Consider the following 27,122-nt stretch of genomic DNA (forward strand, 5'->3'; position numbering starts at 1 on the left):
ATGAAACCATTCTCAACATCATTTATCACTGGGGAAACAAAGATTAAAATCAAGTGAAAGATAACATCAGCAAAATGATGGAGTACACAGCTCCAAGCTAACATTCCCCCACAGAAACACTGAAAAACAAGCAGAAATTGTGACCACCTAGAGGGGTGGGATAGGGAGGGTGGGAGGGAGGGAGACGAAAGACAGAAGAGATATGGGGATATATGTATATGTATAGCTGATTCACTTTGTTACAAAGCAGAAACTAATACGCCATTGTAAAGCAATTATACTCCAATAAAGATGTTAAAAAAATAAACTTAAAGAAAAAATTTTTTATAAAAAAAGAAAATCAAATGAGATAAAGGACGTGAAAACAAACAAACAAAAAAAAAACAAGCAGAAACTGTCAGAACCACCTTTGTCAGACTCTGGAAAATAGTCAAAGGCTTACGGCAACCAAGAGAATGCTGAATCAAGAAGTCAACTTCAGGGGCTTCCCTGGTGGCACGGTGGTTGAGAATCCGCCTTCCAATGCAGGGGACCACAGGTTCGAGACCTGGTCTGGAAAGATCCCACATGCCGCGGAGCAACTAGGCCCGTGTGCCACGATTACTGAGCCTGCGTTCTAGAGCCCACAAGCCACAACTACTGAAGCCCGTGTGCCACAACTACTGAAGCCTGTGCGCCTCAAGCCTGTGCTCCGCAACAAGAGAAGCCACCACAATGGGAAGCCCTCACACCGCAACAAAGAGTAGGCCCCGCTCGCCGCAACTAGAGAAAGCCTGCGCACAGCAACGGAAGACTCAACGCAGCCAATAAATAAATAAATAAATAAATAAAATCTATTAAAAAAAAAGTCAACTTAAAAATGGTAGGAAAGCTTTGTGGCATTTTTACTTGCCCTCACCCTACCCACTCCTTGATGTGGAGGCAATCTTAAAGACATCAGCTGGTGTTCCAAGTGTGGGACCCTGGCCCCTGGTTCCAGAAGGAGCAGAACAGACCTTACTTGCAACTTATCGTTTATACCTGTTATAACTTATCTGGAGACTACCTGAAGGACTAACACAAGGCACTCCTCTCTATTTCACCTAACTCACAATCTTCTCAAGGTGGAAAAGCAGCAAGTATTGCTTAAAACCCTGTAAGATGATCCAAACACCCACAGCCACTTGGGCAAAAGATTAACAATGAGACATTCAACTGACTGCCTGAGATCTGGGTGAGAAAAGGGAGAGTTTCTTTGGGAAATTAGGGCAATCAAAAACACCTGTGTATATATGGCAATTTAGAAAGCCCAGGGTGAAATGCATGCTCAGGAAAGACCTAAAAAGATTTTAAGCTTTCATCTCAAGCTGATCCCTAGACTTAGCACAAGTCTGGCTAAGGGCCAAAGGAGGGCACAAAGTCAATCTGCAAAGACCAGGATGTGTGTTTGTTTGCTTGCTTAGCTCCTGGCAATCCAGGAAATCTTCATCAAAACACAAGCTAAGTAACAGAGACTTCAGTATCACACACAGCAAGAAATACAGTTTCTACAAAAAATGTTGGAAAACTCACTAGACAAATGGACAACTACAGCCTTCAACGATCAAACAACAGCAAAGCCTGGGGAAAATGAAAAAGCTGTATTCCAGAGTTACCAATATTCAAATGTCCAAATTTCAACAACAACAAAAAAATCACAAGACATATAACGAAATAAGAAAGTATGGCCCACTCAAAGAATCAAAATAAATTAACAGAAACCACCCCTGAGGAAGCCCAGCATTGGACTTAGCAGTAAATTTTAAATTGATTGTCTTAAGCATGGTCATATCAGTAAAGGAAAACATGGACAAAGAACTAAAGAAAATCAATGAACAAAGAAAAAGAAAGAAAACAATGAACTAAATGAACAATGAACAAAGAACTAAAGAAAAACAATGAACAAAACAACACTATCAACAAAAAGACAGAAATTATTAAAAAGAACCAAACAGAAATTCAGGAGATAAAAAGACCAATAAGTAAGTGAAAAATTCAATAGGGCGTTCAATAGCAAATTTGAGCAGGCAAAGACAGAATCAGCAATCTTGAAGACAAGATAATTAAAACTATACAGTCTGAGGAACAAGAAAAAAAAAAAGAATGAAGAAAAGTGAAGAGAGGGCTTCCCTGGTGGCGCAGTGGTTGAGAGTCCACCTGCCGATGCAGGGGACACGGGTTCGTGCCCTGGTCCGGGAAGATCCCACATGCCGCGGAGCAGCTGCGCCCGTGAGCCATGGCCGCTGAGCCTGCGCGTCCGGAGCCACTGCTTCACAATGGGAGAGGCCACAACAGTGAGAGGCCCGCGTACCGCAAAAAAAAAAAAAAGAAAAGTGAAGAGAGCCTAAGGGACCGGGGGACATCTTCAAAAGAAACAATATATGCATTAAGGGAATCCCAGAAGGAGAAGAGAGAAAGGGGAAGAAAGAGTATCTGAAGAAATAACTGCCGAAAACTTCCCAAATTTGATGAGAGACACGAGCCTACATGTTCAGAAGCTCAATGAACTTCAAGTAGGTTAAACTCAGACCCACATCTAAACATATCATAATCAAACTGTTGAAGCTAACAACAAGGAGAAAATATTCAAAACAGTAAGAGAGATGCAATTCATCATGTACAGGGGATCCCCAATCAGATTAACAGCCAATTTTGCATCAGAACTATGGAGTCCAGAAGGAATGACATATTTAAAGTGCTGACAGGGGCTTCCCTGGTGGCGCAGTGGTTGAGAGTCCACTTGCCGATGCAGGGGACATGGGTTTGTGCCCCGGTCCGGGAAGATCCCACATGCCGCGGAGCGGCTAGGCCCGTGAGCCATGGCCACTGAGCCTGCGCATCCGGAGCCTGTGCTCTGCAACGGGAGAGGCCACAACAGTGAGAGGCCCTCATTCCGCCAAAAAAAAAAAAAAAAAGTGCTGACAGGAAAAACTGTCAACTTAGATTTCTACCCAGATAAACAAAAGCTGAGGGAGTTTATTACCACTACACCGGCCCTAAAAGGAATCCTTCAGGTTGAAATGAAAAGACACAAAACAGGAACTTCAAGCCATATGAAGATATAAAGATCTCCAGTAAAGGTAACTACATGAGCAAATATAAAAGTGAGCATTGTTATAGTTTTGGTTTATAACTCCACTTTTTATTTCCTACATGATTTAAAAGACAAATACATAAAAATAATTATAAATCTATGTTACTGAGCACACAATGTATGAAGATATAATTTTTTTTTTTTTTTTTTTTTTTTTTTCTGTACGCGGGCCTCTCACTGTTGTGGCCTCTCCCGTTGCGGAGCACAGGCTCCAGACGCCCAGGCTCTGTGGCCATGGCTCACGGGCCCAGCCGCTCCGTGGCATGTGGGATCTTCCCAGACCGGGGCACGAACCCGTGTCCCCTGCATCGGCAGGCGGACTCTCAACCACTGCGCCACCAGGGAAGCCCCTGAAGATATAATTTGTGAGAACAACATAAAGGGGGGTGGGAGAATAGAGGTGTATAGGAGCAGAGTTTTTGTATGTTATTGAAGTTGGTACCAATTCAAACTAGACTGTTATAAATTTAGGATGTTACGTGTAATCCCTGTGGCAAAGCAAAAAGAAAATATAAAAAAAGCACACACAAAAGGAAATGAAAGGGGATCAAAACGGTTCATTACACCAAAAAAAAATTTTTTCTTCAACTAAACACAAAAGATGGCAGTAACAGAGGAAATGAGAGACAAAAGGGTATAAAACATACATGATAAAAATATTTCAATGAGCAAAGGTATCCATACTTGAATCAAAGGAAAAAATAAAACATAAAGAAGAACCCAATGGATATTTTAGAATTGAAATATATAATAACCAAAATAAAAAAACTGAGTGAATAAGCTTTTCAGCAGAACATAGAGGACAGAATAAAGAAACAGTGAACTGGAAGACAGAAGAACAGAAGTTATTCAACATGAACAACAAAGTGAAAACAGTAAACAGAGGCTTCAGGACCTATGGTTTTGTAATTAAAGATCTAATGTCTGTGTCACTGGAGTCCAAAAGGAAAGGACAAAGAGAGAAAGAAAGAAAAAGTACTAGAATAAATCATGGCTGAAAACCTCCCAAATGTGTGAAGAAGACATAAACCTACAGATTCAAGAAGCTGAGTGAACCCCAAGCAGAATAAACCCAAAGAAATATGCCAGGAAACATTATAATTAAAATTCAGAAAAATTACAAACAAAAGAAAACAAAAACGTTTGAATGACAGATTTCTCATCAGAAACTATGTAGTCCAGAATAAAGTGGGAGCACAGTATTTTTCCAGTGTTGAAAGAAACGAACTGTCAACCAGAAGCAATAACCAGGGAAAATGACCTTCAGAAATAAGGATAATTAAGAGACTTTATTGGCAGCAAACCTATCCTAAAAGAATGGCTAAAGAAAGTTCTCTAAACAGAAAGGAAATAATACAATAAGCAACTTTAGGAACAGAGAAAGAACACAGTAAGTAAAAATGCAGATAAATACATTGGCGTTTCCTTCTGTAACATATGATTTTAAAATTTACTAAAGACATTTATGCTACAAAACATGAATCAGATTCAAATAAACTCACCAGTGAGGTGAGAGAGCTTAAGAAAAAATTAGAAATAAAAGATCAATTAAGAAATGACAGGCCCCACCTCCCGGCTCCTCCGTAAAGAGGGTGATCACCCTGAGACTAGGGGCCATATACATTTGCGCCCTCAGCAGGACTCAGGACAAGACTGGTATAAGGCACGATTCAGCAAATGTTTGTTAAATGGGTGCAAAAAAATCAAATTCCAGCCTGCCTGCCTCCAAGGCCTACATGTTTGACCACCATGCCACACTGCTCCAGTGAAGACTCACTCACAGACTGATGGAAGACAGCTGAACCAAGAAAAATGATCTTATCTCACGCTTCAGTGACAAAATAAAAGCCATCAGACATGGGAGAATTGTTCCAGGGCCTTCATCTTCCCACCACTGAATCTCTAAACCTCCCAGTATCTGTGTTCATCTTTTGTCTCATTCCTTCCTGTTACAATGAAGGGCCTGAGGACCTCTCCTTATCTCTGAGGCCCAGTGCCCTAGACCCCAGTCCCTCCTTCCCCTTCCATTATTCCCTTTCTCTTCTATGTTACCATCTGGTCCTGCTTTATGGTCTCTGTGTCATTCCCAGCAGCAAACAAGCATAGTCTAGTATCTCCCATCTTAGAAAAATCATTCTTTGCCCCTCCTCCTACCATCACCTTAGCTCTCTGGGTTCTGTTCCCATTCACAGCCATGTTTCACAAGGAAATCGCCTACACATCTAGCTCCACTTCAGCAGTAGTGTTTTATTCCCTCTGACCTCAGGGAGGGTCCTATAACAATCTACCCTCCCACAAGTACTCTATCCAATTATTCCTGTTTTTTAAATTTTATTTATTTTTCATGATAATACATTATAAATTTTATAATATACATATCTGTACAGTTTGAATAAATTATAAAACAAATACCTATGTACCTGTACCCATCACCCAGCTTCAAAAACAAATCATTCCTGAATGACAAAACCCACCATGTAGCCCTCCCCAGTCACATCGCCTTCCCCTGCCTGAGGTAACCAGTGTCATTTTTCATGCCTTGCTTTTTTGTATGGTTTTACAACATATTACTGCATCCATATATTGTAAAATTTTGCATGTTGTTCAACTTTATATAAACATATTCTTTCATGACTTTTTTGAATCAGTATTAGGTTTCCTGAGTTTTATCCATGTTGATACATGTAGCTGGAGTTCATTCATTTACTTTATTATAGTATTCCATTGTAAAAAAAAAAAAAAAAGACTAAATTTGAAGGAACACAAGACAGAATACAAACAAGAGATAATGCCTTAAGAGGCACAGAAGATGAAATGCTTTGGGTGTTTCTGTTTGTTTTATTTTTTTATGAAGAGGAAAAAAAATGTGTGAGAGAAAATGATATGTTGAAGAGAGGCAAAGAAGATCCAACATACAGCAAATAGAAGTCCCTGCAGAAGAAAATCAAAGAAAGGCAACAGAACGAATATCAATACTAAAATTATAATTCAAAAACTTTGCTGAAATTAAAACTATATATATGAAAACTACATCCTGGAAGAGCACACCACATGCATGACATATAAATCCAAAATGACCAACACCAAGATATATTTTAGTATAATAACTGGACTTTAACAGAAAAATCATTTCAGCATTAAAAAAAAAATGACCTATTAGAAAAACCTGCATCACTATCAGACTATGGCAACGTTTTTTTTTTAATATTTATTTATCTGCACTGGGTCTTAGTTGCAGCAACGCAGGCTCCTTAGTTGTGGCAGGCATGTGGGATCTAGTTCCCTGACCAGGGATCCAACCCGGGCCCCCTGCATTGGGAGCATGGAGTCTTAACCACTGTGCCACCAGGGAAGTCCCGACAACAATTCTTTATGCCAGAAGAAAAACAGGGTTACAAGATACTATATAAGATACTCAAAGAAAGGCAGTATGAGCCCAGGATTTTATATCCAGGAAAACTAATCTTCAAGGTAAAGGGCACAGGCAAAATGTTATCAATATAAAATAACTCAGAGAATATTGTTCCAACAGGTCGTTCCTAAGGAATGTACTAAAGAACAAGATTCATACAATCAGGACTTCCCTGGCAGTCCAGTGGTTAAGACTCTGCGCTTCCACTGCAGGGGGCATGGGTTCGATCCCTGGTCGGGGAACTAAGATCCCACATGCCACACTGTGCAGCCAAAAAAAATAAAAAATAAAATAAAATAAACACATGTTTAAAAACAAAAGATTCGGGGCTTCCCTGGTGGCGCAGTGGTTGAGAGTCCGCCTGCCGATGCAGAGGACGCGGGTTCATGCCCTGGTCCGGGAGGATCCCACATGCCGCGGAGCAGCTGCGCCCGTGAGCCATGGCCGCTGAGCCTGCGCGTCCGGAGCCACTGCTTCACAATGGGAGAGGCCACAACAGTGAGAGGCCCGCGTACCACAAAAAAGAAAAGAAAAAACAAAAAAACAAAAGATTCATACAATCAAAATAACTAGAATGACGAGGTCCTACTGCATAGCACAGGGAACTATATTCACAGGGAACTTGTAATAACCTATAATGGAAAAGAATTTGAAAAAGAATATATATATTTATATGTAAATATATATGTATATCTGAATCACTTTGCTGTATACCAGAAACTAACACAACACTATAAATCAACAATACTTCAATTAAAAAAAAAACCAGAGATGTATCAATATGGTGATTAGCATTAAATATATGGTCATTTATAAAATTATAAATAAGTGTTCATTAAAAGGGAGAGAGTATAGTATATAATGGCTACATGATCTGACAATGTAGATATAGGTCAACCAAAAAATGAGGGGAGAAGGTGGAGACAACATACACAAAAAAATTTTTTAACAGTTTTCATTAATCATTGGTGGTAGTACATTAGTAGTGCCACTAGAGACTGTTATACAGTTAACATATGATAAAGCAAATTAGTAATTCCTGGATATTCTAATTTTATCATCCCCTGAGTCTTTGGGAACATGATTCTTGGTATGAAAGAAAGGAGATACTAATGTAATAAATGGGAGATTAAGTTTAAAAAAAACCTCTGTAGTCCTTTGTCAATATCACTGTTGATTGCCAAGATAGTTTTTATTATATTTATTTCTAACTCTATCCACTGAAAGGTCATAGGAACAATGATCAACCTAATAGCAATAAGTACCCCTAGGATCTAGACTGCAGGTGTTCTGAAATTCCATTTCCCATTAAAAGAAGCCAGGAGTTCTTAGAGAAACAGCTAATTCCAGGTCTAAGGTGGAAAATGAGCCTGGAACAGTTGAACGTAAGAGATAGCAAGAAAATTATCAAAACTATTAGGATTGGGTCAAAAAGACTAAGGAACCGGCTTCCCTGGTGGCGCAGTGGTTGAGAGTCCACCTGCCGATGCAGGGGACACGGGTTCGTGCCCCAGTCCGGGAAGATCCCACATGCCGCGGAGCGGCTGGGTCCGTGAGCCATGGTCGCTGAGCCTGCGCGTCCGGAGCCTGTGCTCCGCAACAGGAGAGGCAACAACAGTGAGAAGCCCACGTACCGCAAAAAAAAAAAAAAAAAAAGACTAAGGAACCAATATGAAGAGGCTCTTCCTAGACAACAACAGGACAATGTGAGCTTCAATTAGCAGTAAAAAAAAAAAAAAGAAAGAAAAACACATAAAATATGGGTTGAAACCCATCAAATACATTTAAATGTATGATTCCACAGTGATAATAAAAAATAACTAACTGATCACCATCTGAAGATGACCGGGAACCAATTTATTACCTTAAAAACTAGGTAAATAAAAGGAAAGAATCAGACCATTCTTACATGAACTATACCACTGGGAATCAAACAGTAGATGAGAAGCATCTCCTTAAAATGCTATGCCACCTAATAAATGAAAACAAAATGATAGAATTATATCACTACTTTGCAACTCCCAATTAGCGAATCTCAGCACTGAGCATCAGCAACTGCTACAATCAAAGAGCAAAAAGCAGACATCACATGCCTCCTGTTGAAAGAACACACTACCACCCAAAATCTTGCCAAAGGAATTGAACCTGAGGCTGATTAAGCCTCTGTATCCAGCTGTAATTTGCAGGAAATACAACAGGACATAAAACATTTTGAAATGCACCATAACTATGCAATCTAGACTTTGGGAAACTCTACAGGCCAAATGCCCCAAGGTTTTTCAACTTACAGATTTTAAGGAAAAGGAAGAGATGAAAGGAAAAGATTAAAAAGAGACAGAGACTTCCCTGGTTGTCCAGCAGTTAAGACTCCACGCTCCCAAGGCAAGGGGCCCGGGTTCAATCCCTGGTCAGGGAACTAGATCCTGCATGCCACAACTAAAGATCCCGTGTGCCGCAACTAAGACCCAGCACAGCCAAATAAATAAATAAATTTTTTTTTTAAAAAAAGTATGAGATATTTCTATCCACTAGGATGGCTAGATTTTTTTAAAATGGAAAATAACAAGTGCTAGCAAGGTCACAGACAAACTGGAACCCTTGTAAATTGCTGGTGGGAATGTTAAAATGATACACCCACTGTGGAAAACAGTTTGACAATTCATCAAAAACTTAAACATAGAATTATCATATGATCCAACAATTCCACTCCTATATATAGAAACAAAAAATTGAAAAACAGGTGTACAAACAGAAACTTGTACACAAATGTTCATAGGGGTACTACCACAATCACCAAAAGGTGGAAACAACCCAAATGCCCATCAGTTGATGACTGAATAAACCAAATGTGGTATATCCATATAATGGAATATTACTCGGCCATAAAAAGGAATGACATACTGATGATATATGCTACAATATGGATGAATCTCAAAAACATTACATTAAGTAAAAGAAGCCAAACATAAAAGGCCATGTATTGTATGATTCCCTTTACATGAAATGTTCACAGTTCACAGAGACAGAAAACAGATTAGTGGTTGCCAGGGACTGGGGGAAGGAGGAAATATTTTGGAACTAGATAGTGGTGATGGTTATACATTTGAATGTACTGAATGTCACTAATCGTGAATTTTATGGTAAGTGTATTTTACCACAATTTAAGAAGTCAAAGCACATGTAGAGGTAGGGTGTCTAGGGCCACACTTCCTTCCAGGAGCCTATTAAAGTGAAAATAGCTGAGACCCAGTCGCCTTCCTCTCTGGCTTCTCTTGGCTTCCTTATGGCTTTTTTCTCTTCCACATGGCTGGGTGGACAAACTGAGAAATGCCTACAGAAAGCGATCACTAGTCACCAAGACCTGAAAGAGTGTGGGGATTGCCAGAGACTAGCTCTGCCACAGACGGAGGAAAACAAGCTTTTCCAGACCTCCTAGGTATTCCTGCAAAAAGGCCTTTACATGCATTCAAAACGGTTATTATCCAAAACTCTGTGGGCCTATAAGGAATGAAGGTTCTAGGTGGTCTATATCCAGAATAATAGGATTTCTACATAGTTCTAGCTGAGGACCATATTAGGGTTTGAGGGCTATTGCAAGGACTAGCTAGATATTGACCAAACATGATTCACCTTCCTCCTGGGCACAAGCTATGGCCCTATGATTGAATTCTGGCAACAGAATATGGGTGGAAGTGATTAAGCCATTTCCAGGTCTGCGCATCAACAACTCCCACAAGATTGCCCCACCTGCCTCAGGTGACCTTGGAAGCCATGTGTAGAAAATGGTAGAGCCTCCATTACTCTAGGTTCTTTTGAATGTATTTTTTTACAGCAACTAGTGTTCTTAAATATAAAAGAGTACTGGGATTTCCCTGGTGATCCAGTGGGTAAGACTCCGCACTCCCAATGCAGGGGGCCCGGGTTCAACCCCTGGTTGGGGAACTAGATCCCAAATGCATGCTGCAACTAAGAGTTCGCATGCCGCAAATAAGAAGTCCGCATGCCACAACTGAGAAGTGCGCATGCTGCAACTAAAAAAAAAATGATCCTGCATGCTGCAACGAAGATCCCGCGCACCGCAACCAAGACCCGGCATAGCCTAAACGAATAAATAAATATTTAAAAATAATAATAATAAATATATAGAAGACTACTAGCATGAGAGCTAGTAGTAAAATGTCCCATTCTCTTACTGGTCAAAGGCAGGACTCAGATTTCCTGGGGTCACCTAAAAAAGAAATCATCTTGGTAACACCCTTTTGAAACAACTTAAGGACTTTTTAAGAATTAATACCAACTTTTTTTTTTTTTTTTTGGCTGCACCACGCACCTTGCAGGATCTTAGTTCCCCAACCAGGGATTGAAACTGGGCCCGTGGCAGTGAAAGCACAGAGTCCTAACCACTGGAATGTCACGAAATTCCCAATCCCAACTATTTTTAAACTCTTTTGTCTTTAAAACATTCTTGAAGATCTCAAATAGTCATGAAAATTAGAAGGCCAGACAGTACTATATTACCTCTGCTTTGCTGAAATACAGGCAGAGAAACTATGTGGCTTGTTAACCTCCCAACACATTAAAGGTTAAAGGATTTGTGCATCTGCTACCCAGGTTCACCCTTAGAAAATATTTTGTTACATTAAAGTTGGTACAACTAAAACGATATTACAGAATTTTAAAATGCGGTTTCCTTGGCCTGAATTTGCTCTTAATTATGTTCTAAAATCTAGGGAGACTATATATATATATATATATATATATATATATATATATAATATCTTCTAAGCCAGTTAGTTAAGAAAGAAATCCATAAAAGTTTCCCTAAAGGGAAAAACGCACAAATTAAAGCCATCTTTTCAAGCTGAACAAAGTAAAAGAAGAGTTCAATAACAACAACAAATCAAAGGTCAAGACATACCTTTTTCTATTATATTTCTTTATAAAACCAGATGAGAACACAGAAAAATATGAACTCTATATTCACACATTCTACGCACTTACCCTAAAAATATAATAATTAACCATTATTGAGTGCTCACTGGTATCAGGCTTTGTAATAAGTGTTTTACATGGATTAATTTATTAAATCCTAACAATAACCCTATGAAATCGGTAATGATAGTATGTCCATTACATTTATATGGGATAAGTAAGGCTTAAAGAACTTAAGTAACTTGCATCAGGTAATAGAGTTGGAATCTGAGGTCAGAGAATGACTTAATCACTATACATTCACTCAAGAAGTATTTATTTAGTACCTCCTATATACAATTCTAGAAGCTGGAGATACAGCAGTAAGGAAAAACCAACCCAAATTCCTACCCTCGTGAACCATATATCCTAATGTGTGAGAATGACAATAAATAACAAATATGTGACAGTAACAGGTGAATAAAGGACATGAATAAAAAGAGGGGAAGGGAATGACTAAGAGTGCTACTTTAAAAAGGCTGGTCAGGCTTCCCTGGGGGCGCAGTGGTTAAGAATCCGTCTGCCAATGCAGGAGACATGGGTCGGAGTCCTGGTCCGGGAAGATCCCACATGCCGCGGAGCAACTAAGTCTGTGCGCCACAACTACTGAGCCCGCTCGCCTAGAGCCCGTGCTCTGCAACAAGAGAAGCCACCGCAATGAGAAGCCCACACACCGCCACGAAGAGTAGCCCCCGCTCGCCGCAACTAGAGAAAGCCTGCATGCAGCAATGAAAACCCAACACAGCCAAAAATAAATAAAATAAACAAATTTATTTTAAAAAATAATAATAAAAAGGCTGGTCAAGGAAGGCCTTTATCTGAACAGAGACCTAAATGAAATGAGGAAGCCAGTCATATAAATATATCCAGAAAAAGAACCCCTCACGTAGAGAAAACTACCAAGTATAGAAGTCCTCAATTAATAATTTTTAAAATGTCCTCAGGCAGGAGCATGCTTAATATATTTGGAGACCATCAAGGCAGCCAGTGTGAACAGAGCTCAGTAACAAGAGGAGGAGTAGAAGGAAATGAGGTTAGAGAAGGCCAAGAGGCAGATCATGCAGACTTTAAGTACAAAGCAAGCACCTTCCATTTTGATCAACTGTGATGGAAAGCCACTTTTGAGTAGGGGATGGTAACAAACTTTGATTTTAGCTTTTACAGGATGATACCGATCTTGCTGTGTGCAAATTATCATGGGGGCGGAGGGGAGAGGAGGTAAAAGAACAGAATCAGGAAGACAGGTTTGGAGACTTTTATAGTAATCCAGATGAAAGATGATAGAGGCTAAGATTAAGGTAGTGATGGAGCTAGTGGGGAAAAGTCTCATGCAATTTGAATGTAGCACCAACCAGAACTGATGGGCTGAATGTGGAATATGAGGTTAAGAAAAGAATCAAAAACAACTTCCATGTTTTGCTCTAAATAAATGAGTGAATGATAGTGCCATTTATTGATGTGGGAAAGACTGGGGAAGCAGTGGAATGGGAAGTGAAAAACAGGGTTCAGCTTTGGACCCATTAAGTTTGAAAGGTCTATTAGCTACCCAAATAGAAATGTTACATACACAACTGAAAATAGGAGAGCTCAAAAGAAAGGTCAAGACTAGAGAAATAAATGTGGGAATCAGCAGCACAGAGATGGAATGTTAAGTAATACAATCTGATGAGATTACATCAGGAGAGAGAATAGACTGCAAAAGCAGATTAAATACTGAACGCTCTAGCAGGTCTGCGTCTTTATTCCTGCTAGAGCGTTCAGTAGGAATAAAGACGCAGACCTACTAGAGAACGGACTTGAGGTTATGGGGAGGGGGAAGGGTGAGCTGTGACAGGGCGAGAGAGAGTCATGGACATATACACACTAACAAACGTAGTAAGGTAGATAGCTAGTGGGAAGCAGCCGCATGGCACAGGGATATTGGCTCGGTGCTTTGTGACAGCCTGGAGGGGTGGGATAGGGAGGGTGGGAGGGAGGGAAACGCAAGAGGGAAGACAAATGGGAACATATGTATATGTATAACTGATTCACTTTGTTATAAAGCAGAAACTAACACACCATTGTAAAGCAATTATACCCCAATAAAGATGTTAAAAAAAAAAAAAATACTGAACGCTCTCAAGCACCAGTGAGATTGGAAGAAAACCAAGACAGCATGGTCCCAGGAGCCAAATGATGGAATGATCAACCATGTCAAAAGCAACAGGTCGAGTGAGATGAAGACTGAAAACTGGCCACTGGGTTAGACCAATGATGACCTTCACATAAGTGTTTCAGTGGAATGACGGGGGACTAAAGCCTGACTTGACTGGAATGGGTTCAAGAGGAGAGGAAATGAAAGAAGATATAGACAACTCTTTCAAGTAGTTTTGTTATAAAGAGGAGCACTCTCCTACTCACAATTATTTCGTATCCCTTGCTCTTTCGCCTGAATAACTGCAAGAGCCTCTTAACTGGTTCCACATACCCATTCAGTCAATGCTCGCTAAAGTAGCCAAATAAGTGGGATTAAAATAAATGTTAGATCACGTGATTCTTATGCTCAAAACTCTCCAATGGCTTCTCATCTCGTTCAACATGAAAGTCAAAATCCTCACAGCTGCCTGTAAGACCCTTACCAATCTGAAACTCTCCACAGTTCAGCCCTCCTCTCCCCATCTTTCCCCTCTGAGCTCACCTACTACTCTTCCTCTTACTCTACTCCAGCCACACTTGGCTTCCTTGGTGTTCCTCAAACACAAATTTTAGAGCTGGAAGTATGCTTCTACCCCAAGGTGCTTCCTATTCCCTCTACCAAGTATACTCTTCCCCCCACATAATCTAAATGCCTCAATCTCTTACATTCTTCAGGTCTTTACTCAAACATCTCATTCCAAAGAGATGCCTTTCCTGATAATGCTATTTAAGCCATAAAATCCCCCATCACTCTATATTCCCCTTCCCTGCTTTATTGTCTTTGTAGTATTTATCACCGTATAGCATACTACATATTTTACTTACTTCTTTTATTATCTGATTCCCTCTACTAGAATAGAAACTTTGAAAGCAGGGTTTGTCATCTGCCTTTTTCACTTCTATAATCCCAACAGTAACCAAAAAATTTTAAAAAAACAAAAACAAAACAAAAAAAACTTCTTGAATCCAAGGATGAATGAATGAGAGGGAATGCAGGGTTAATGAAGTTTTTTCAAGATTGAAAATATTGTAGCATGCTTGTATGCTGATGAGAATCATCAACAGAAAAAAAACATTAATGACTCAGGAGTAGGAAAGAATAATTCCAAGAATAAAACTCTTATTTAGATATAGGGGTTGGCCTTAGATGGGAATAGGAACAGATTATCCATAGCAATAAGAGAGAGGGAAAAGAATGCGGGTACAGGGCTTCCCTGGTGGTGCAGTGGTTGAGAGTCCGCCTGCCGGATGCGGGGGACACAGGTTCGTGCCCCGGTCCGGGAAGATCCCACATGCCGCGGAACGGCTGGGCCCGTGAGCCATGGCCGCTGAGCCTGCACGTCCGGAGCCTGTGCTCCGCAGCGGGAGAGGCCACAACAGTAAGAGGCCCGCGTACAGCAAAAAAAAAAAAAAAAAAAAGAATGCGGGTACAGATATAGGTAGGTTGGGTGACTTGTAATGGGAGCTTGTAGGATTATCTTTGTTTTTTCTTCAGTGAAACAGGAAGCAAGGACATCAACTGAGAGTAAAGAGGACAAATAGAGTGCTAAAAGTTTGAGGAGAACGATTAAACTATCATTTAAGAGTGAATGGAGGGAATTCCCTGGTGGTCCAGTGGTTAGGACTCCGTACTCTCACTGCTGAGGGCCTGGGTTCAATCCCTGGTCTGGGAACAAAGATCCCACAAGCCGTGTGGCACTGCCAAAAAAAAAAAAAAAAAAAGTGAATGGACTAGGGAATGTCATAGGATTGACTGTCATTGCTGAAAGACTCCTTAGGTTCATGATCACAAATTTAGATGTCAGCATCGTTGTGTTTTCCTCCAGCCACATTCAGCTGCCTAGACACAAGGGCAGAATAGGCAGAGTTGGTTTAATCATGGTTGGAATTTTCTCAAGCAGGTATGATAGAAGGTACTGAAGGTACATGCATAGCAGTAATTATGATAGCCCATGAAATGTTAAGTTGGACAAGGAGGAAAGTAGAGGCATGAGGTGACTGACAATGAAAAGGTAGTCTGGACTTCCCTGCTGGCTCAGTGGTTAAGAATCCGCCTGCCAATGCAGGGGACATGGGTTCGAGCCCTGGTCTGGGAAGATCCCACGTGCCACGGAGCAACTAAGCCCATGCGCCACAACTACTGAGCCTGCGCGCTAGAGCCCACAAGCCACAACGACTGAGCCCCCATGCCACAACTACTGAAGCCCACCTAGAACCCATACTCCACAACAACAGAAGCCACCGCAAAGAGAAACCCGTGCACCGCAATGAAGAGTAGCCCCTGCTCGCTGCAACTAGAGAAAGCCTGCATGCAGCAACGAAGACCCAATGCAGCCATAAATAAATAAATTTATTTTTTTTAAAAAAATCAACAGACCAGAGGTTCCAAAGCGTTTGAACAATTTTTGGAGAGGAAATCCTAAAATAAATGTGAGCTAGAGAAACAGAAGATGATGTGAAGGTCAGAGTCTGGCAAGCTCAAAACTAAGATTTTAGAGGCAGAACAATTATTGGTAAAGATGAAAAGTACCTAATGAATATGGAAGTAAGAGGCTCAGGTTTATGTCAATTTTCCCCATCAATTATTTACTGTACTTCCACTGTACACATGGCTACAGTGCAGAGAAAAGAGTTTGGGAGTTAACAATGAGGAACAACAAAAAGGTGGTCAACTATGTCTGACTAACAATGCATTTTGTGTAAGTCCTTACTGCCAATAATGTCTAGTCTCTGCTCTCCCTTGAGGACTTTTTCCTCTTCCCCCAGGGCTAGCCCTTGACCCAACAACCTGGTTTTCAAAACTCTTTGGAACCCCAAGTATGTATATAATGAAGAAAAACAACCAATAACTGCTGATAAAAAGTAATAATTACCAAGGTGCCATAGGGATTTTATCAAGAAAGTACAAAGCTAGGTGGCAAATTTAGCAGAGAATCATAAGCAGCTAAGACCAGCCATAAAGGAGGCATAATGATTGCAATATTAAGCTGCCTCTCACAGTCCTGATCATAGGTCACCATGAATAACTGGGGTGGAAAAAGCTTTTAGGTTGATCTTAGGCTATGGGCATCCAGTAAAACAAAGATGGGAAAAATCTGGAGGCAGATGTGTCCTACCCTCATCAGGAAACACTGTCCAACCTGCTTCAACCATCCCAGGCTCTCTGCTCCCAGTACCTCTGATGAAATCAAATCTTCCAAAGGTAACAGGTTTTCAGGAGCTGGCCCTTATTCATATTACTTCTGGACAAGAGGGGAGGGAGGGCCAATAAACATTCTGTATTGAGGAACTTCCCTGGTGGTCCAGTGAGTAAGACTCCACACTCCCAATGCAGGGAGCCCCGGTTCGATCCCTGGTCAGGGAATCAGATTCCACATGCACACCACAATAAGTGTCCGCATGCCACAACTAAGGGTCCACATGCCGCAACTAAGAGCCCACATGCTGCAACTAAATATCCCGCGTGCCCCAACTAAGACCCAGCGCAGCCTAACTAAATAAATAAATAAATAGACATTCTGTATTGAAAACTCAGAAAAATTCTCAAATGCCCATGTCTCAATCACCATGTCCTACATTGTATCCTCCACACAGCTGCCAGAGTAATCCAGCTAAAAAACAAGAAAGACCACCCTGCTTCCCTACTTACTATCTTTTTACATAATACTAAAGACCATCTACAATCTAGGCTCCTTTAGTCTCTTAACTCAACATCTATAGCTTCAAGTTCAACTTCCAACAATACTAAATTGATTACAGTTCCCTACACAATATATGCAGCTTCCCCTCTGTATGTTTTGTGCCCCATGCTTTTGCCCGTATACTAATATTATAGTGCAGAATAAAGAGAAGATACTGATTTCCATGAAAATAATTTTGAAAATTCCTTAATGATGCCAAGAGAATTCAAAATTCAAAATATTTTAATCTTTTTCTATTCATTCAGTCCACAAATAATTCATTCAGTCAACAAGTAACTACTTAACATCTATTGTGACAAAGCCCTTGACTATGCATTATGATAGATAAAATGATGATATAGTTCCTACCCTCAGTAATTTACAACTTAAAAGCAGATATGAAATAATACAAAATGAATACAGAAGGATAGAAGTGCTATTTACTACAGCCCAATCATGGAAAAACAACTTCACAGAACAGTTTCTGTGGCATGAGTTAGGCCTGGAAACTTGAGTAGAATTTTAATGAGCAAAGACAGAGAAGAAAGAGCTTTTCAGATGAATGATTAATTAAAATAAATATATGGGGACTTCCCTGGTGGCACAGTGGTTAAGAATCCGCCTGCCAATGCAGGGGACACAGGTTTGATCCCTGGTCCGGGAAGATCCCACATGCCATTGGAGCAACTAAGCCCATGCACCACAACTACTCAGCCTGAGTTCTAGAGCCCGCAAGCCACAAATACTGAGCCTGTGTGCCACAACCACTGAGCCTGTGTGCCACAACCACTGAAGCCCATGCGCCTAGAGCTCGTGTTCTATAAGAGAAGCCACCACAACGAGAAGCACGCACACTGCAACGAAGAGTAGCCCCCACTTGCTGCAACTAGAGAAAGCCCACACGCAGCAACGAAGACCCAACACAGCCAAATATAAATAAATTAAATAAATAAATAAATAAATTTAAAATATATATATACATATGAAAATGCCTAAGCAGTAAACAAATATTTACTGAATGTCCATTACGTACCAGTTAAAACACTAAAGGCTGGTATAATGATGAATAAAACAGCCTCTGAGGAGTTTTTTCTCTGATGAGAGACTGACAGCCAATCAGAATGAGGAAATACATGTTTCAAGTGCCAGCACACATATCTATGTTTCTAATAAATATTCAGACTAATAACTATGTTTCAAATACCATACTAGGCCCTAGGTAAATGAAAGAGTCTGGGCCTCAAAGAACTTACTTATGAGAGAGACAAACTATTTCAATAATGTACGCTACAATGGAGACAAAGCAAAGTCTTGGGAACCAAGAGAAGGGGCCTCTAACTCTGATTCTAATAAAAAGTGATAAGTATCAAGTAGACCTTGAATGCCAAGGTCTTCAAACTTTATTCTATGGTATCAAGAAGCTAATGAAAGTTTCTGAAGATAAAGCAATAAAATGATCATTTAACAAATACTTATCTATCACTGGAACTCAGGTAGGCAAGGAGTTCCAATCTTTTTTTTAATTAGAATGCAGAATAAATCAGAGGTTAAAAGACTAAAAACAAGTAAATGCAGTTAAAATATTACAACAACCAAGACAAAAATTTATAAATGCTGAATTAAGGTGATGACAGTGAGAACAAAGATTTGAAAGATGTTATGAAGACAGAATCAGCAGAACCTGGATAAGGGGGTCAAGGGAGAGGGAAAAGTCAAAGACCATGGATATAATTTCAAGTTTGATGACAAGAAAAAGGAAAGACACAGGGAGACCACATTTCAAAGGAGAAATAATGGATTCTATTTCAATGATACAGTAAGCCACTGAGCTAGAGATCCAAGTTCTGCATCCTGTTCAGAAATTATTCCTAAATACCCGCATGGTATAACATGTAACAAGCATTATTCCGTATCATGAGAAATGGAGAACAAAGTCATTTGTGAAAGGTAGATGCTTGGTGATCAGCCAGGTTCTTATTCCCTGAATGAATGGAATAATCCATCCAGCCTCATAACACACGAAATTGAAATTTTTAACTTTTCAACATCAAATAATTTCTAGTTATGGACTTTCAAGGACACTATCAGTTTATGAAAATCACAAATGTTAAGATCACAAATGCTGAGGGTCTAATGTGGAAATATTAAGCCCAGAAATGGAAATGTAGAGCTAAGGAAAGAGGTCAGGCCTAGAGACTCAGATCACTCTACAAGGAGGTTCTGTGACACAATGCTATGAACAAAGAGAACTACAGACCCTATTATACATCCTAAGCACTTGCCACAAATAGGGTAAGCCTGCTAAAAAACAAAGTACAATTAAGAAAAACGCTGGGAATTCCCTGGCAGTCCGGTGGTTAGGACTTGGTACTTTCACTGTGGGGGTCCGGGTTCAATCCCTAGTGGGGGAACTAAGATCCCCCAAGCTGCACAGTGTGGCCAAAAGAAAAAAGCTAAGGACAGAGGACATATCCGCAAGGAACATATTGGGGACAGAGACAGAAAACAGTAAAAGACACCCAAGAAGCAGTCAGAGTAACAGGAGTAGAATGGACATTATGACAAAAGAGAAGAAAATATCAAGAAGGAACACATGCAAAAATTAATCAAAATAAAGCTGAGGTAGTCATACTAATATCAGATAAAAGACACTTTAAAATGCATAATTGTAGTATAAAAGCTCACTATAAAATAACCGACGTTTATTTCACCAGAAACGTTTAACAATTGTATTGTACACTTGAATGCACCTAATAAAGAGAAAAACAAAAACGAAAAAAAGAAGGAACACATGGTCAAGAGTGACAAATAGTTCACAGAGGTCAGAGAAGATGAGGAATGGGGAAAGGCTATCATATTTAATCATTTAAAGGTCCCTGGGACTGCTGCATCTCTCTGTGTAATTCACAATGAAAACTTTTCACAAATAGCCACACATTTTTTTTTTTTTTTTTTAATTTTTGGCTGCGTTGGGTCTTCATGGCTGCGTGGGCTTTCTCTAGTTGCGGCGAGTGGGGTCTACTCTTCCTTGCAGTGTGCAGGCTTCTCATTGTGGTGACTTCTCTTGTTGCGGAACACGGGCTCTAGGCGCACGGGATTCAGTAGTTGTGGCGCACGGGCTTAGTTGCTCCGTGGTATGTGGGATCTACCCGGACCAGGTCTCAAACCTGTGTCCCCTGCATTGGCAGGCGATTCTTAACCACTGCGCCACCAGGGAAGCCCCAACACACATTATTTTTTAATTAAAAAAAAAAGGAAAAGTTTTAGTATCCATTATGGTATAATCACACAATGGAAAATCACACAGCAATGAAAAAGAACAAGCTTTTTCTAAAAGCAACAACACAGATGAATCTCACAGACATAATGAAAGAATCTAGTCACAAAAGAGTACAAACTGTATGATTCCATTTATATGAAGTTCAGAAGAGGCAAAACTAATCCATGGTGATAGAGTTTGGGAGAGTGGTTACCTCTGGAGAAGGGTAATACCTGGGAGAAAGTACAAAGGAACATTCTAGGGTACTGGAAATGTTCTACATCCTGATCTGAGGTGTGGTCACATAGGTGTATTCATTCTGTAAAAGTTCATGGGCTGAACGAACCTTTGATTTGCACACTGTAGATAAGTCACATCTCAATTAAAAAGTAAATAAACAAACACACAAAGTTACTGGGAACCTTGAAGACAACACTTTGGGGGAATTTATTTGTAGAAGCCAAATCACAATATGGGGGATGTATACAAGGTGAAGAAGCTGAGACAGTGAATACAAACTCGTTTTTCAAGAAGGTTGCTGGTAAAGCAAAAATGAGATTACAAAGTAGCTTAGGTAGGTTACAAAACTCAGGGAAATCATGTTGTTTTGTTTTTATTTGAGGTATAAGACAAAGAGAAAATAACATACATAACAAGGGCCTACAGCCTATGAGAGGGAATGAAATCAAGAACATAGAGGGATTAGCCTTGGAAAAGAGGATGAATACTTCCTTCTTTGAGATTTAAAAGATGAGAGAACACAGAAATCCTGAGATAGAGAAGAGGGAGAAATCAAGTTACCTTGAACTCTTTAGTGAAGCATGTGATAAGGTCAATTAGACCAGGTAAATTGAGTCAGGAAAGGATCTGGGCTTTAAGTACATTTTTAAATGTTTCAAATAGGAACTGCAGAGAATATAAAACACAAGGATGAAGAAGGCAATTCCAGTAAGAGGACAATGCTCAGTGGCCTGAAAGCAAGGGCAGAAATGGCACAGTCTACTCAGGACTAGGTGGAGAATACAAGATAAAAAAACAAAAGGAGGGGGGCTTCTCTGGTGGCGCAGTGGTTGAGAATCTGTCTGTTGATGCAGGGGACACGGGTTCGAGACCTGGTCCGGGAAAATCCCACATGCCACGGAGCAGCGATGCCCGTGCGCCACTACTGAGCCCACGTGCCACAGCTACTGAAGCCCCCACGCCTAGAGCCCATGCTCCTCAACAAGAGGAGCCATTGCAATGAGAAGCCCGTGCACCACAACGAAGAGAAGCCCCCCTCACAGCAACTAGAGAAAGCCCACGCACAACAACGAAGACCCAACGCAGCCAAAAATAAATAAATTAATTTTTTAAAAAAAGGGAGGGAAAAGTCCAAGGGCTAACATGTGCATCACTGAAACTATATAATAAAGAATGATGTCTAAGGAAAATACTTATTTAACATACAGGAAAGAGGCAGAAGACCTAACAGAACTCTTCAAAGATCCAAAGATGAAGTCACTAGGGTCTAGAGTAGAGTGTGCGAAAGGGAAGCTGTCACTAGAGTTCATTACTACAGAACATTTTTCTGTAACTCCCACAAGATCAAGAACCACATATTCTCCTTTCACTGAACTTCCTACAGCTACTAGTGACAACTTCTCCTCCCTGATAAAACTGACCTTTATCCCCTACTTCTAAATACACCTACACTTGATTAATAAATTATATAAACATATCCTGTCCATTCAGAAACTCCATGAACTTTTTACACTTCTATCTGTGTTCTCCCACTAAGGTGTTTTCAGTGGTACAATCCTAGAAGGCAGAGACTATATCCACGAATTCTCTGTTCACAGTATTGGGTTTGGGATTACACACATGCATCCCCAAAGCACATGTTTTAAAAACTGCTTTCTCGTGAAATGAATCATTACTGGAGAGAAACTTTAACAATGCTTCAGAACATATTCCTACACGACTATAACGATGGCCAAATCAGAGAATGCTTAGGAATGACACCCGTTTTCACAACTGTCAACATAACCTCTAGAAAGTAGGATAACATTTACTACATTATTGACTATTTGCCCCTCTGGATAATTCCTCCATACCTCTTTAGTAAACCTATTCTTTGCACTTCATTTACTCCCAGCCCACATTCTAGCGTCCCTTCTTCCCATCCAGAACCCCTAACCTCAAACGCCCCACAGGACCATTTTTCAGCCGTACTCCCTCATTTCCTATTCAACCCCAGACCATCACTTCCATCCACTTCTCCACTCCCCATTTTTCTGCCTCTCCAGACCTCCCATTCCTTCTGCCGAACTATTCAGTCCCCACCCCTTCAACGCCCCAGCCCAAGTCTTCCCGCCTGAGATCGCCCTCCCCCATCGCTCCCTTTCAGGCTCCCCCTCCCCAACCCTTCCCTCCGAGACCCCGGCCAGCACTACCTGCTCCCTGACTTCGGGCCCTGCGGGCCCCACCCGCTCCTCCAGTAGCTGCCTCCCGGACGGCGCTCGCCGGCGCGAGGGCAGGGGCTGGGGCAGCTCCGCTGCCCGCTGAGCCCCATCCTCCCGGCGGGCGGCCGGCGGCGGCGGCGGCAGCTGCGGTCGGTCGCGGCAGCGGCTCCGCTTCATATCTGCGGCTGGGCCCTGGGCGTCAGCGCAGCGAATGTCCCGGACCCGCACGGCCCCGGGCCGCGGCGCTACCGCGCCAACCACCGCCCGCGGCCACCATGGCCCGGCGGGCGCCCGAAGCCACCGACCCCAGCCAGCAGCTCCTCTGCGCTTTCTGGGGCCTCAAGAGCCGCGGCCTCCTCGGCGCTCCTTACGGAGGCGGCAGCATCGCCGCAGTGTCTTCTTCTCCCACCCGGTGCACGCTCGGGCGGCCAGCAGCCGCCGCCGCCGCCTCCACCGCAGCAGCCGGCTACACAGCCAGACGCCAACAGCTTGCCTGTAGCCCGGCCCCGCCCCTCCCTTCCCCTCGCGCGCGCGCACCGGGAGCCCGCCCGCCACCTCTGGCCGCGCGCCGCCTCCCGCGCACGCGCCAGCGAACGGTCGCGAGAGACCCGCCCTTGGCCCCACCGCGTGGTGGGGGTGGGAGGGAGCGGAGAGCGGAAGAGGGCGGGGCCCCGACGCGCCCGCTGCGGCCGTGGAAGCTCCTTGATTCGTTCATTCATTCATCCATTCATGAAATTGTGTGTCTGGCCAAGCTAAGTGGTGGGGATCCAAAAGTGAATTACAACTGAGCAGCGTCCTCAAGGAAGTAGGTGGAGAGGGACCAGGAGCAGCAAGGAGACAAAATAGACAACCAGTAAACAGAACACTAATGCCTGCCTTTTTGTTGAGCACCTTCCAACCAACCGTCAACTGATCTTCACATCACACTTTGAAGGCAGGTCTGCTCATTCTCCTGTTATAGATAAGAAGACCGACGGGAAGTAATATGTACCAGGTCTCTGAGCAAACTCAAATTCTGGCTTTTCTGCCCCTTTTCACTGTTTCCTGTTGCTCCCAGAAAGTAAAACAGGGTGTGGAAAGTCCTATAAAAGAGGAAGAAGTGATGGATTCCTTCAAGTGGAAGGCGAAGACAAAAAGGCATCCCCATCATTCCCCACTGACAATGAAGTCATCATGTTATAGCCCAGTCCAGCCTGGCCACAGCGGTGGGCAGCGCAGCCTGCCTCTTTCAGTGACTCATCTGCTCAGCAACGTGGCTGTAGCTCAGCCCTGTCTGACCTCCTCCTTCTGGCTTTAGCTGGTCTGCCAAAGCACCATGTTTTTCCTCTTTTGTCTTGACTGGAGTTCTTTCACAGAAGCCTTTACTGAAGGGTTCACCCATTTTTGCTTGGCCTCCGCCCTAAACCCTTTCTGAGAGGTAATAATAGCTAACATTATAGCATAACTACTGTATACCAGACACTGTGCATTCAATTCACACATGTGCAAACAAGAGGTAAGTTGTATTATTTCCAGTTTACAGTTGAGATTCAAGTTACATAATATGCTCAATATGACACAGCTAGTAAGTGCAGAGCCAGGATTCAAACCAAGGTCTGTCAGATACCAGAGCCTACACACACAACCAGTGTACTCTACAGCCAATCATCAGTCTGTTCCTGTATTCCCTGTTTCAGTTCCTCACCACCATCCATCCAGTTGCCTCAACCAGAAACCTGGAAGTCATCCTAGACTCCTTCCTTCCCCTCCTGCCCCCACACCCAATTAATGAACAAGTCCTGCTGCTTCTATAACCTTACCATCTCTCCAATCTGTCTCCTTTTTCCATCCCACTGGTACTACCTCAGCTCAAGTCTTATCTTCTCTCACCTACTTGACTGGGAAATCTTTCTAAATCATTCACCTACAGCAAGTCCCTTTCTCTTCAAACCCATCCTCCAAAAAGCCTTTACAAGAACCTTCATATAACATGTGACTCCCTTGCTTAAAACAGTTAAATAGATTTCCATGACCCTCTGGATGAGGTCTACTAAATTTACTATGATTGGCAAGACCATCTGAAATCTGGTCTCTGTCTACCTCACCTTCTCCTATTAATCCCTGCTATGTCAATTATTTATAGTTATGCCAGCTGTTTATAGTTCCCTGCATGTACAGGGTCTGACACATTCTTGGTTACAAACAACAGAAACAAACTGATTATCCTAAGCCTAAGGGGGAATTATTAGAAGGCTATACAGAGGGGCTCACAGAACAGAACAGAGATTGGAAAATCAGGCTTATGAAACTGGCAGGAAACAAGGAGTCTCTCCAGAGTACACATTAGGGACAATTTCAGGACAGTGCTGTCACCACCACTCCCACACCACCACCAGACAATGTGCTATGCTGCTGCCACATACTTGTGCAAAGGGATTCTATCCTTCTCTCCTCTCTAATTGCATCACCATTCCAGATTCACAGTCTCTGGCAAGAGAATCCACTGACTCAGCCTTGGCAACTTAGGGACCAGAACTCCATTTCAACCTCTTGCCTTCCACTATAGGGACTAAGAAAGTCAGTGTGGCAAATAGACTCTAAGGTTGCCCTCATGATCCACCTCCTCTCCAGTGTTTATGCCTTTGTGTGATCTCCTCCCCTTGAGGTGAGTGGGACCTGTGACTTGCTTCTAAACAGCAAAAATGATGTGGTATCACTTCCATGATTACATTACATTATATAAGATTCTGTCTTGCTAACAGACTCACTCTCATTCTCATTCTCCTAATGGCCTTGAAGAACCAAGCTACCATATTCTGAACTGCCTGTAGAGAGGGTCATGTGGCAGAAAGTTGCAGGCAACCTCTAGAAGCTATGGGCAGCCTCTGGCCCAAAAGCCAGCCAAAAAACAAACACAAAAAACTCAGTCCTACAACCACAAGAAAAAAAATTTTTTCTTGTAGTATAGTTGCTTTACAATGTAGTGTTAGTTTCTGCTGTACAATGAAGTGAATCAGCTATATGTATACATATTTCCCCTCCCTCTTGGACCTCCCTCCCACCCCCCCATCCCACCCATCTAGGTCATCACAGAGCACCAAGCTGAGCTCCCTGTGCTATACAGCAGGTTCCCACTAGCTATCTATTTTATGCATGGTAGTGTATATACGTCAATCCTAATCTCCCAATTCGTCCCACCCTCCCTTTCCCCTCTCTGTGTCCACATGTACGTTCTCTACATCTGCGTCTCTATTCCTGCCACACAAATAGGTTCATCCATACCATTTTTCTAGATTCCACATATATGTGCCAATATACGATATTTGTTTTTCTCTTTCTGACTTAACTTCACTCTGTATGACAGACTCTAGGTCCATCCACCTCACTACAAATAACTCAATTTCGTTCCTTTTTATGGCTGAGTAATATTCCATTGGATATATGTACCACATCTTCTTTTTCCATTCATCTGTCAATGGACATTTAGGTTGTTTCCATGTCCTGGCTATTGTAAATAGTGTTGCAATGAACATTGGGGTTACATGTGTCTTTTTGAATTATTTTTCTCAGGGTATATGCCCAGTAGTGGGATTGCTGGGTCATATGGTAGTTCTATTTTTAGTTTTTTAATGAACGCCCATACTGTTCTCCATAGTGGCTGTATCAATTTACATTCCCACAGTGCAGGAGGGCTCCCTTTTCTCCACGCCCCCTCCAGCATTTATTGTTTGTAGATTTTTTGATGATGGCCATTCTGCCGGTGTGAGGTGATATCTCATTGTGATTTTGATTTGCATTTCTCTAATAACTAGTGATGTTGAGCATCTTTTCATGTGCCTCTTGGCCATCTGTATGTCTTCTTTGGAGAAATGTCTATTTAGGCCTTCCACCCATTTTTGGATTGGGTTGTTTGTTTTTTTGATATTGAGCTCCATGAGCTGTTTGTATATTTTGGAGATTAATCCTTTGTCCATTGCTTCATTTGCAAATATTTTCTCCCATTCTGAGGGTTGTCTTTACATCTTGTGTCGGGTTTCCTTTGCTGTGCAAAAGCTTTTAAGTTTCATCAGGTCCCATTTGTTTATTTTTTGTT

The 27,122-nt window shown here is 41.7% G+C and overlaps 1 protein-coding gene across 7 annotated transcripts in view; it reads right to left on the bottom strand.

Moving 5' to 3' along the window:
- MAST2 (microtubule associated serine/threonine kinase 2) overlaps positions 1-23,568 on the bottom strand; it is a 199,598-nt gene extending 176,030 nt beyond the window's left edge. For 5 of the 7 annotated variants that reach the window (XM_030870005.2, XM_060306021.1, XM_030870006.2 and 2 more), the window contains exon 1: positions 23,042-23,567. In XM_030870005.2, coding sequence (XP_030725865.1) covers positions 23,042-23,227 — 186 coding nt within the window. In that variant the 5' untranslated portion in view covers positions 23,228-23,567. Of the gene's footprint in view, positions 1-23,041 lie in introns of all 7 variants that reach the window. The other 2 variants (XM_030870007.3, XM_060306046.1) reach the window with 2 other exon arrangements.
- Between the last annotated feature and the right edge of the window lie 3,554 nt (positions 23,569-27,122).

Source organism: Globicephala melas, chromosome 1 (genome assembly GCF_963455315.2).
Source record: "Globicephala melas chromosome 1, mGloMel1.2, whole genome shotgun sequence".
NCBI classification, from domain to species: Eukaryota; Metazoa; Chordata; class Mammalia; order Artiodactyla; family Delphinidae; genus Globicephala; species Globicephala melas.